The sequence below is a fragment of the Rhagoletis pomonella genome, unplaced genomic scaffold (genome assembly GCF_013731165.1).
Source record: "Rhagoletis pomonella isolate Grant_MI unplaced genomic scaffold, Rhpom_1.0 Rhpom_scaffold_00195, whole genome shotgun sequence".
Classification (NCBI taxonomy): Eukaryota; Metazoa; Arthropoda; class Insecta; order Diptera; family Tephritidae; genus Rhagoletis; species Rhagoletis pomonella.
This window is the reverse complement of record NW_023458749.1, coordinates 44,358-56,280: the sequence shown is the minus strand read 5'-3', so window position 1 is coordinate 56,280 and position 11,923 is coordinate 44,358. Positions and strand designations below refer to the sequence as shown.

Here is an 11,923-nt window from a genome sequence, read left to right as displayed (position 1 = left end):
CAGGTCCGGTGCAGCACCCTGGACCATGCGGTATTAGTTTTATGCACTACATAATTATGTATGTACATAGGAGTACCCATATTGTACTGGGCACCATTAACATTAAACGAGCAGTGTTTTCTTGGATTAAAGACGTTCAAATAATACGAGGAGGATAGAGCAAAACAGAATATTGAATTTTTTTTAAATACCTAATAATACGACAACAAGAATATGGTAGTAATTTTTTATGACAAGAAACATATTTGGTAGTGACTGTTCGTAGAAATTTTCCTGAATTAGTTCGAACATACAGTGCTACCACTAAATCCCTTGAATAAATAGATTTATTTATATCAATTTGGTTAGATAGCTGTATAATATAAATTTAAATTGATTAGATCCCCTACTTTAACAAAAATAAATTAATAATGTTCTAGAGACAGAAATAATTTCACGTTTACCCCTTCACCCCTTTGGGGTAAGAAATTTTGTTACTGCCACTGGCGTGTAGCAAATCATAACAGTATCGTGTGTATGCGAATTGACCTAATTAGCATCATTAGCTCATTAACATGTAAAGTTTGCATATACGTATTGAACAATATTGCACATTGAACATTTTAAGAGAAGCCGACTCTATGGTACACCGATCATCTCATCAGGCGCCTCCTGTCATCGCTCGGAATCATGTAAGTGCTCTTAACTAAGCAAACGTCAAGCTGTGAAGTTCTACTTGTATTGTGCTCTGGTTTATCTTTGTATTTTGCAAAGTTTATTGTGCTAATTCCGAGTAAAAGTTGCTATAAAATGTGCCTACCTACGAGCATCTTAGTGTGATAATAATCGAAGCTAAGTGAAAGTTTTGTGATTTTTGTGGTTTATATTAAATTTAATTTAATTAAATTTCACTAGCTTACATCTAATCTTGCCGAGTCATTTGTTGTTATCATTGTTGTTGTTATTCCTTTGTAGTTAACTGAGATCGTTTCTATTTTTGCACATTTCTTTTTGCTCTTTTTGTTTACTTCGTTTAGTATTTCTTGTCACAGCTGTTTGCGCTGCGTTTATTAAGTGTCACAATACAGTGATACTCAAACTGTTCGCTACATATATTTTTAAGCTAAATACATCAGCTCCTAAATTGTTGTGTGTGTTGTGTTAAACTTATTTTACTTGTCTTTTTATTAACATAAGTGTTATTAAATCTTTCAATATGAAGTGTGATCTTGATAACTGCCAAATTAAAAGCGAATCTGAACGCTACTTATCGTGCTGGCTCTGTGATGGTATTTTCCATCTAAAATGTGCTGGTTTGACAGGAAGAATTCTGGACGCTATTAATGATGGCAAAGGTCTTCGGTCTTGCTTAAAGTGCAGGTCAACCGAAGTTGATCTCTTTAAGTTGTTTAGGCAAACCAGAAATGGGTTTTCTGAGGTAGGGAGAGAGTTGTCGGTACTGACCGAAAAATTTAAACATTATGAAAATGTATTTAAATCTTTTAAATGCTTAGATACCGTACAATCTATGAAGGACATTCATGTGTCAAAACGTAAGCGTCTTCATAGTCTGCCTAATGAAATGACCGTTCCACGTCAGAACAATCTTCCGAATGACTTAATTAATCTTTCTTCTCCATGTCCACAGACAACGGAGTTATCTTGCTCAAAAGAACATATATCAAAGTCTGCTTCTAATAATAACGACCCTGCAGTATCTTCCCCTTCCCCCGTTGAAGTTGTGGCACCGCCATCTAATCTTCCAACGCTTACTCTACCCTCAATTAGTAATTCAGTTACTCAACCCCGTCCGCCGGTAATCGAGTCTAATACTAGGAGACTGGTTGTGGTTCCCCCAAAGAAGTCTATATTTGTATCTAGATTTTCGAGGGATACTTCCGAGGACGATATAAAGTTTTACATCTCGTCCAAAGTTAAAACTGTCAACTTAAGTATCAGAAAATTTAATTTTAAATATGAAAGAAATATTTCTTCATTTAAAATAGACGTAAATTTAGAAAATTTTGACATGCTGCTTAGTAGTTCTTTTTGGCCCTCCGGAGCTTTCGTTCGTGAATTTGAGTATAGGCCCAACAAAAATAATAATTTAGCAAATATTCCCCGTCAGAATACAGAACCAAAAAACTGATTACTAAATCTGCTTTAAGTATTTATTATGAAAACGTAAGAGGCATAAATACTAAATTAACGAATTTATATCTTAATGGCCTTGAATGCAATTATAATATAATTTCTTTGACTGAAACTTGGCTCAAACCTCACACTTTTAATTCAGAGATTCTTTCAAATAATTATCATATCTACAGAAAAGACCGGGAGGACAGAGTCGGCGGTGGCGTACTCTTTGCCGTAGACTCTTCAATACCATCTGAAGAAGTTAGTCTTCCACACATTGAATCTGCGGAATTCAAATGCATTCGTGTTCAGGTTGGAAGGGGGTTTACTTACTTAGCTCTATGCTATATTCCTCCCCGATCTGACTTATCAGTGTATTCACAACATGTATCTTTACTGAAATCAATTAATTCAATGATTAAACCCTCTGATTCATTGATTGTGTTGGGTGACTTTAATTTACCAAATGTATCATGGAACATCACTGACAATGATATTGTACCTTTCTTGTCTAGCGCGTGCAACAACGTATTTTTAGATGAGATGGCTGAACTCTGCCTGAATCAAGTTAATGTACTTCGCAATAAGTTTGGCAAAGTATTAGATCTTGTTTATGTTGATGATGCATCTAAGTCGGCTGTAAATAAATGTGACCCACTAGTTTTGCCCGAAGATATCTACCACCCTGCTATTGAGATATCTTACGAAATTATAAACGATGGTCAAAATTGCGATGTCCAAACATACGAACCAAATATTCGCTTTGATTTTTCGAAAGCCAACTTTAAAAAACTGAATAAAGAATTGTCTAAATTGTCGTGGCCTATACACAAAGAAAAACTTGAGCAAAACGTTGCATATTTTAATTGTACTGTACATAGATTATTTGAAAAGTATGTGCCTAAACGCATGTGTGTTCCTGAAGAACAAACACAGTTGTGGTTCACTAAAGAACTGAGAAACTTGAAAAACAGAAAGTCACGTTATTTGATTCTATTTCTAACATGTTCGCTCAGTTTTTTAAATCCAATTATTCCACTAACTCCCCAGCGTACTTTGACTATCCTTTTAAACTAAGTCCAATTAATTCAATACATAACCCTATAATATCTCCCGATGATGTTTTAGTTTACCTGAAGTCCTTAAAGCAGTCTTTTAGTTATGGTCCTGACCAGATCCCCACTTGTTTTCTTAGAAATTGTGCTGATTATCTCTATGAGCCGTTAACAGCCTTATTTAATTTGTCTCTTAAAGAGGGCGTTTTTCCAACTGTATGGAAGGAATCGTTCATAACCCCCTTGCATAAAAGCGGTAGCAGGTCTTCAGTGGAGAACTACCGGGGCATAGCTAAGCTTTCTGCAATTCCTAAATTATTTGAAGCAATTATAACACATCGGTTGACGCATTCTATCACTTCAAGCATTTCATACAGTCAACATGGATTTTGCAAGGGCAAATCAACTTCTACAAATTTACTTGAATTAACATCCTATATCTCAAAAGCATTTAGTGAGAGCAAAACTGTTAATGTTATATATACTGATTTCAGTAAAGCATTTGATAAAGTGTGCCACTCGTTGCTCATCTATAAACTTGATCTTCTTGGTCTTCCACCTAATTATCTACGTTGGATCTCTTCATACCTCTATGATAGATCACAAATGGTATTGTTTAAAAATACTATCTCTGACGTCATTGATGTTACTTCAGGAGTCCCTCGGGGTAGCCACCTAGGCCCGATTCTGTTCTTGCTTTTTATAAACGATATTTCTACAGATATGAAATTCTCCAAAATTTTAATGTATGCAGATGATGTAAAACTTTATAAATCGTACGTTTCAATTAAAGAAAGGTCTTTGCTACAATCAGACTTAAACAGCATGGCTTACTGGTACAAAGTAAATCTTATGCCTCTAAATCTTAAGAAATGTAAAGTAATGTGCTTCTCGCGAAGAGCTGTTCTGCCAGTTTCTTATATAATAGGTAACCATAACCTGGAACAGGTATACAATTTTGTGGACCTTGGTATCACAATGGATCCTAAGCTTAATTTTAATCTTCACATTAATGTGACAGTCAACAAGGCTAAAGGTGAACTTGCATTTGTGAAACGATGGTCAAAAGAATTTAGTGACCCTTATATCACTAAAACCCTGTTTACAACATTAGTTAGGCCGATTCTGGAATACGGCTCGGTGATTTGGAATCCAAGGTATCAAATTTACTCAGACAAGATAGAATCAATTCAAAAACAATTCCTACTTTTTGCTTTAAGAAATTTCCGATGGGATTCTCAATATAGTCTTCCACCTTATACGAGTCGCTTAAAACTTATTAACCTTCCTACACTTGCCAGTCGCAGGGAAATGCTTGGTATAATTTTTATGGTTAAATTACTGACAGGCTCAATTTCTAGTCCGTCTCTTCTGGCTGATGTAAGCTTTAATGTTCCCTCACGCGTATCAAGACACTTTTGTCCCATATTTCTGAAAGCTTGTAAAACCAATTTTGAATTACACGACCCACTCCGTTGCTTATGCCAGGATTTTAACTCTCATTCCAGCACGTTTGATATATCAGAACCGCTTTTCAGCATTAAGAAAGCGATACTCTCCTCTCTCAATAAGTGAATTATTGACATAAATACATAAAATCAGCTGATGAATTTAGTTCTGTAGCTGAACAGTTTTAGATCTCGACACTTAACAAACTCCTGCCTATCGTGACTCGGCACAAAAATTTAAAATATTGGTTCCGTACGTCATGCGGACTGCGCCCCTCGTGCGGATGGGCGGGAATGGAGGGTAAAAACCGTTGGGATATTATTATTATTAATTATCACTCTTTATATCTTTATAATAATATAACCTAATTAATAATAATAATAATAATATAACCTAATATTATTATTATTATTATTAATTATCACTCTTTATATCTTTATAACCTAATATTCTTCATATGTATAACAGAAGAGTCCACGATCCAAAAATAATGTTTGGTTTAAAGCATTGATTCAGCTTATGCTCTGTGTTTCGGTTGGATCCTGACCCCTTCATACTCTTTGGATTTTCGGTATTTAGTTTTTTTTTGTTATTTTCATTTGAATACGTATGTACATAAATTAGTGTATTTACCAGAGCATTATTATATTTTGTTAGTGGGATTATTGATAAATTAGAATAAGGAATGAAAATATCTGAAAAGCCTATATTAGGGTGTTCCTTTAAATACAGTAAAGAGTTTATTTTTGAGCTTAATTAAAAATAAATAAATAAATAGATAAAAATAAAAATAAAAATATATATACATATATAGATATTAGTGTTAGAAAAAATTTGTAATTATAGACTGATAATTAATAAATGAATTGTATGTGTTATTAAACATGAAGTATTAGATATATTTTAAAGTGAGACCATGATGTCATAGGCCTGTGGACTTTGGTTGGGATTGGCGATACGGCAGAGTATTTCTCGATGGTTGGGTAGGGGAGAGAAGAGAAGCGTATATATGGCTTCTCGGGGTGCGAAATATGAGTTTCCTTCCACTTTATCGTCCGTCCTTCATTCATTAAGGTGTATTTGGGGAAATAAATTTTGTGGGGTACTTTCTGTCGTCTGTATAAAAAAAAATGTCCATGATTTTTTTTGTATTGTTCCGGATTTGGAATGAAGTAGGGAGCAAGAACCACGCCAATCCGACGAGCTTGAGTCCCGGTTAAAACTAGCATGCACAGCTCCGCTACAAGCAAACCTACCCGGTAAAGACTACATTACAAAATGGTGCCCAACGTGGGGCCCAAAAATACGTTTTGGGTTTCCCAGTTCTTGTTAACACATTAAACATTTACCAGAGTCAGGAATTAGTTAAATTGGCCAGTACCAGGTTTGTCTAACCGACCAAGGTAATGTTTTGTTTTGAGTACTCACGAGCTTAGTATTCGGAATATGCATTTAGATATGAGCGCATCTGGCATACCAATTCTGAATGTGGGTTAAAATTTAATTTTGAATTTATCAATATCCTATCTTATTGGAATTGCAGACGTCGATTCACTATCAATCCCGCAACTGTTAAGACAGGAAAAGAAACTGATAGCAGTTAGTTATTATATTAACTAAATGATTGGGGATATAATTTAATCAATATGGAAAATCAAAAGCGGACAAATTATAATTTGTAATAATTATTGTTAATCGATTCCAATTGACTAAATTATAATTATGCAATGCTACCCTTGGCCTTGTACTTCGATATTAGGAAACTCTTGTTCAAACCCCTATTCCTTTCTCAGGTCTATGATAATCACTCATTGTCTCACATAAACTACATTTAATAATTATTATACACACATACATACATACATATTTTTTCCGATTTGGTAACGTCTTACTATTAAAAAGGCATACAAGTTTTTCATTGTATAGACGACAATTTGAATACCTACGGTAACCAAAATTCGTAGGGTGTATCTGAAGCATGGCAGTCTTGCATAGCAATGAAAATTTGGCTCAGCTTATTAATCCGAACACGGTATACAGTATCTGTAATGAGAAGATCACAGAAATAGAGCTATCGGTAACTCCTTGCGAACATAATTTTCATCGGGTTTGCAAAACTAGATGGCTTACTGACCTTGATTCTTGTCCCTTGTGTCGGCGTTCATGTGACACACACTCACTAAAGAGCTTTACTGAGCAAGATCCAAACAGTCAAAATGATATTTTTGCAGCACAGGGAGCTATTCCAAAAAACGATGGCGGTGGTCGCTTAACCAGGTCAAGAGCGGGCAATAATATATCTTTAGATTCGACTTATAATACTAATCGTGGTCGAGGGCGCGGTTCTAATCCTAATCGTACGCCACAAAATAATCAAAGTAATGTGAACCATAGTTTTATCCAAAATGTTATACAAGACAGTATGAGGTCGTATGAAGACCGGTTCTCCAGACATGTACGTGATGAAGTAGGACGTATGGTGTCAGAATCGCTTGATTCATATTTCCGTAATTTGAATATATCTGAGCACAGAACGCAAAATCAGACACCCAACGTTAACGCAAGAGGGGAAAATAATGAGCAAGGTACGTCGCGTAATAGTGGGCGGTTAACCGGCGATACCATGACATGTCTTCTACTGTGGTTGCAAAAGTTATCTCAGGGTGGAAATTAGTGTTCGATGGCTCCCTGAATGGCATATCAGTCGATGAATTTATATGCAGAGTGAACGCTCTTACCAACACAACACTACGAGGTGACTACTTTACATTATGTCAACACGTTCATTTGCTTTTTGAATCTAAGCGTTGGTTTTGGCGTTATCATCAGTCCGTACGTAATTTAGATTGGATAGATATTTGCGACTGCTTGCGAAACAATTTTAAGGATTTCCGGTCAGACTTCGAAATAAAGGAATCGATACGTAACCTTAAACAAAAAGCTAGTGAATCGTTTGAGAGCTATTTAGATAGCGTGCTTAATATATCAGACAGCTTAAGGATCCCCTTGTCTGAAAGAGAACTAGTAGACATAGTACTCAGAAATCTTCAGCCAGAGGTTCGGTTGGAGCTTCTTCATTTAGACTTACATAGCATTTCAGACCTTCGCAAGGCTTGTAGACGCAGAGAAAATTTAGTGGCGGAAATTCAGCACCGGGGAAATGTACTAAAGCCTGTTGTACCGCAACGCAGGAATATTTCTGAAGTGGGGGTCGATACAGAAGAAATGGGAGATGATTTAGTTTGTGCTAGTGTTACCAACCAAACAACACGACCATTGACCGAAAAGGTTTGCTGGAACTGTGACGAAAGGGGTCACAATTATAAAAATTGTGTCAAGCCAAGGAGGGTGTTTTGTTACGGATGCAGCCTGATAGCATTTTTTCTACCCAATTGCCCGAAATGCAACGATTCGGGAAACGGGTTAAGGGATGTCAGCAACAAGCAAAGGCATCCCAGCAGCAAATCGGATCAGCGCAACTAGAGTCAAAAGTATCGATTTTGCAGAAGCCTGATTTTACGCAGAAACATGCTCCAAAACTTCACCCAATAGTTCCATTCCATCAGCGTTTGATTGCATATCAAAGCGCTCGAAATAAAATTTTCAAAAGGTCGCGTTCGGCTCAACGTGCGAGAAAATTCTGGTCATAAATAAAAGAGAAACAAAATAACCTTAGTTCGATTAGTTCAATTTTGAATAAAAGTAACGACATAAGGCCTTACGCTTCCATACAGCTTATGGATAGGAATATATTGGGTCTTTTAGACTCAGGAGCATCTGTGAGTTGCTTAGGGGCTGAATTGGCAAAAGAAGTGTTAGCTAGCGGAAAGTTGTTTAAGAAAATAAATTCAAAGGTGCAAACCGCGGATGGATCCCGCCAAGAAATTGTTGGCATAATTACATTAGAAACCTGTTATAAAGGTGAGGAAAAGAGGATTGAATTTTATATAATACCATCACTGGTGCAAGATGTGTATCTCGGAGTTAATTTTTGGAAGGCGTTCGGAATCGCAACTAACTTGATCAGCGAAATTAGCGACACAGACATAGATTCGAATTTGCATAGATTAACTAAAGAGCAACAGGAAACACTGCAGACGGCTGTTTCATGTTATCCAAATTTTGAAGAACATGGGCTAGGGAAAACTAAGTTATAATAATATCCCAACGGTTTTTACCCTCCATTCCCGCCCATCCGCACGAGGGGCGCAGTCCGCATGACGTACGGAACCAGTATTTTCAATTTTTGCGCCGAGCCACGATAGGCAGGAGTTTGTTAAGTGTCGAGATCTAAAACTGTTCAGCTACTGAACTAAATTCATCAGCCGATTTTATGTCTATATTTTAATGATTCATTTATTGAGAGAGGACAGTATCGATTTCTTAATGCTGAAAGCGGATCTGATATATCAAACGTGCTGGAATGAGAGTTAAAATCCTGGCATAAGCAACGGAGTGGGTCGTGCAATTCAAAATTAGTTTTACAAGCTTTCAGAAATAGGGGCAAAAGTGTCTTGATACCCGGGAGGGAACATTAAGGCTAACTTCGCCAAGAAGAAGCGGACTTGAAATTGAGCCTGTTAGTAATTTAACTATAAAAATTGTACCAAGCATTTGCCTGCGGCTGGAAAGTGTAGGAAGATTAATAAGTTTTAATCGGCTCGTATAAGGTGGAAGGTTATATTGAGAATCCCAACGGAAATTTCTTAAAGCAAAAAGTAGGAATTGTTTTTGAATTGATTCTATCTTGTCTGAGTAAATTTGATACATTGGATTCCAAACCACCGAACCGTATTCCAGAATTGGCCTAACTAATGTTGTAAACAAAGTTTTAGTGATATAGAAAATTAGGTGGAAGACCAAGAAGATCAAGTTTGTAGATGAGCAACGAGTGGCACACTTGGTCAAATGCTGTACTGAAGTCAGTATATATAACATCAACAGTTTTGCTTTCACTAAATGCTTTTGAGATATAGGATGTTAATTCAAGTAAATTTGTAGAAGTTGATTTGCCCTTGCAAAATCCATGTTGACTATATGAAATGCTAGAAGAGATAGAATGCGTCAACTGATTTGTTATAATTGCTTCAAATAATTTAGGAATTGCAGAAAGCTTAGCTATTCCCCGGTAGTTCTCCACTGAAGATCTGCTACCGCTTTTATGTAACGGGGTTATGAACGATTCCTTCCATATATTTGGAAAAAACTCCCTCTTTAAGAGATAAATTAAATAACGCTGTTAACGGCTCATAGAGATAATCAGAATAATTAATATAATATAAGAATACAAGTAGGGATCTCGTCAGGACCATAACTGAAGGACCGTTTTAAGGATTTCAGATAAACTACTACTTAGTTGAGCACGTTATCGACGTGGGTAACTCTAAACCAATAAAACAGCGCCACTTCCCTGTGTCTCCAGCAGTGGAGATATTAATGTGCGATGAAATCGATAGAATGCTTGCTTTAGGAGTTATCGAGGAATCTAACAGCCTCCCGGTGGTTCTTGTGCGTAAATCAGGAAAAGTACGTCTCTGCTTAGATAGTAGGAAAGTGAATACACTAACAGTAAAAGATGCTTACCCGTTACCCCACATGGAAGGTATTTTATCCAGGTTGCCTCGAGCAGAATATATTTCCAGTTTGGATCTTAAGGATGCCTTTTGGCAAATTCCTTTGAAAGTGAACTCTCGAGAGAAAACGGCTTTCACCGTACCTAACAGACCTCTCTATCATTATACAGTGATGCCGTTTGGTCAGTGTAACGCGCCGCAAACGATGTGCAGGTTGATGGATCGAGAAATACCATATAATTTAAAAGAAAAAGTTTTTGTTTATTTGGACGATTTGCTGTTAGTTTCTGAGAGCTTCGAGTCACACATTGAACTTTTGAAGGAAGTTGCAGCTCATATATGCAAAGCCGGTCTGACAATAAATATTTCCAAAAGCAAGTTTTGCCTAACGGAAGTTAGTTATCTAGGTTATATTGTCGGATCAGGAACATTAAAAACAGATCCTGGTAAAGTTGAAGCAATAGTGAACTACCCCGCTCCGAAAACTCTAAAACAACTGCGTAGATTTCTTGGCATGGCGGGGTGGTATAGAAGATTTGTTCCCAATTTCGCACAGCTAACTCATCCACTTACTGAACTTTTAAAAAAATCAAAATCATTTGAATGGTCCGATAAGGCTCCAGAATCCTTTCAATTACTAAAGACAAGGCTGCCCACTGCTCCATTCCTTACTAATCCGGATTTCAAGCAACCGTATATAATCCAGTGCGACGCGAAATTACACGGAGGGGCGCGGTTCTTGCTCAAAAAAATGACGATGGGGATGAAATACCGGTAGCATATATGTCGCAGAAGTTGAATAAAGCACAACAAAATTACTCAGTTACAGAAAGGGAATGTTTGGCAGCTGTATTAGCGAATAAGAAATTTCGAGCGTATGTGGAAGGACAGACATTCACTATAATCACGGATCACGCTAGTCTGCGTTGGCTGATGAAACAGAGTGATCTCAGTGGGCGGTTGGCCAGGATTATATCGTTCAGTGCAAGAATATGTTTTGTATTGTAATTTGTGAGCGCGAATTTCTATCAATTCCATTATTCATAAATATATCACTACATTCCGTATTTTATTTCGAGAACTCGCTAGAATCGTCCTTCCCTTGTATGTACTATCCATTATTTAAATAATTTTTGTAAATCTCTACATTTGCTTGTAATCAATTTAGTACTTTTTTCAATTTTGTTTCTTTTTGCTTACCCTGTAAACTTCTGTCATTTGAGTAATAGATTGAAGGTTAATACAAAAAGTGACCTGTCAATAGGGCGGAACGGTTGAGAAAAAGGAGGTCAGATGCAACATCCGCTTGAGAGATCGTTCTCTTTTACTGATCATCACTTGCGCGAACTAGACGCTCACTAAGGAAAAATTTAGTAAGAGTCAACACGTGATTCGAAAGAAATTTATAAAGTATTTATTTTAATAGTTTGCTGAGTATTTAAAACGTATTAATTGTAAGAAATAGCTGCTGGTCATTTGAAGGCCCAATAAATGGGTTGATCAGACTCCAATACGACTATTTTCCATCGAAACATCGCCGGTACAGCCAAAAATATTGAAAGGAATTCTTATCTGACTGTGCGTGGGAGTACCTAAGTAGCCACATTAACTAAAAGGACACGAAGTGTGGACCGAACTTATTCCTGATACCTCGAGGACCCATCGCGACTCTACGTAACCATACCAGGTCCGGTGCAGCACCCTGGACCATGCGGTATTAGTTTTATGCAC

The 11,923-nt window shown here is 36.8% G+C and overlaps 1 protein-coding gene across 1 annotated transcript in view; it reads right to left on the bottom strand.

The window, feature by feature from the left end:
- Nucleotides 1-6,051: 6,051 nt before the first annotated feature.
- The window catches only part of LOC118750286 (putative RING-H2 finger protein ATL37), an 8,465-nt gene continuing 2,593 nt past the window's right edge, over nucleotides 6,052-11,923 (bottom strand). Inside the window, exon 2 of the mRNA XM_036485012.1 lies at nucleotides 6,052-6,101. Within this exon, the coding sequence (XP_036340905.1) occupies nucleotides 6,052-6,101 (50 nt within the window). The remainder of the gene's footprint in view (nucleotides 6,102-11,923) is intronic.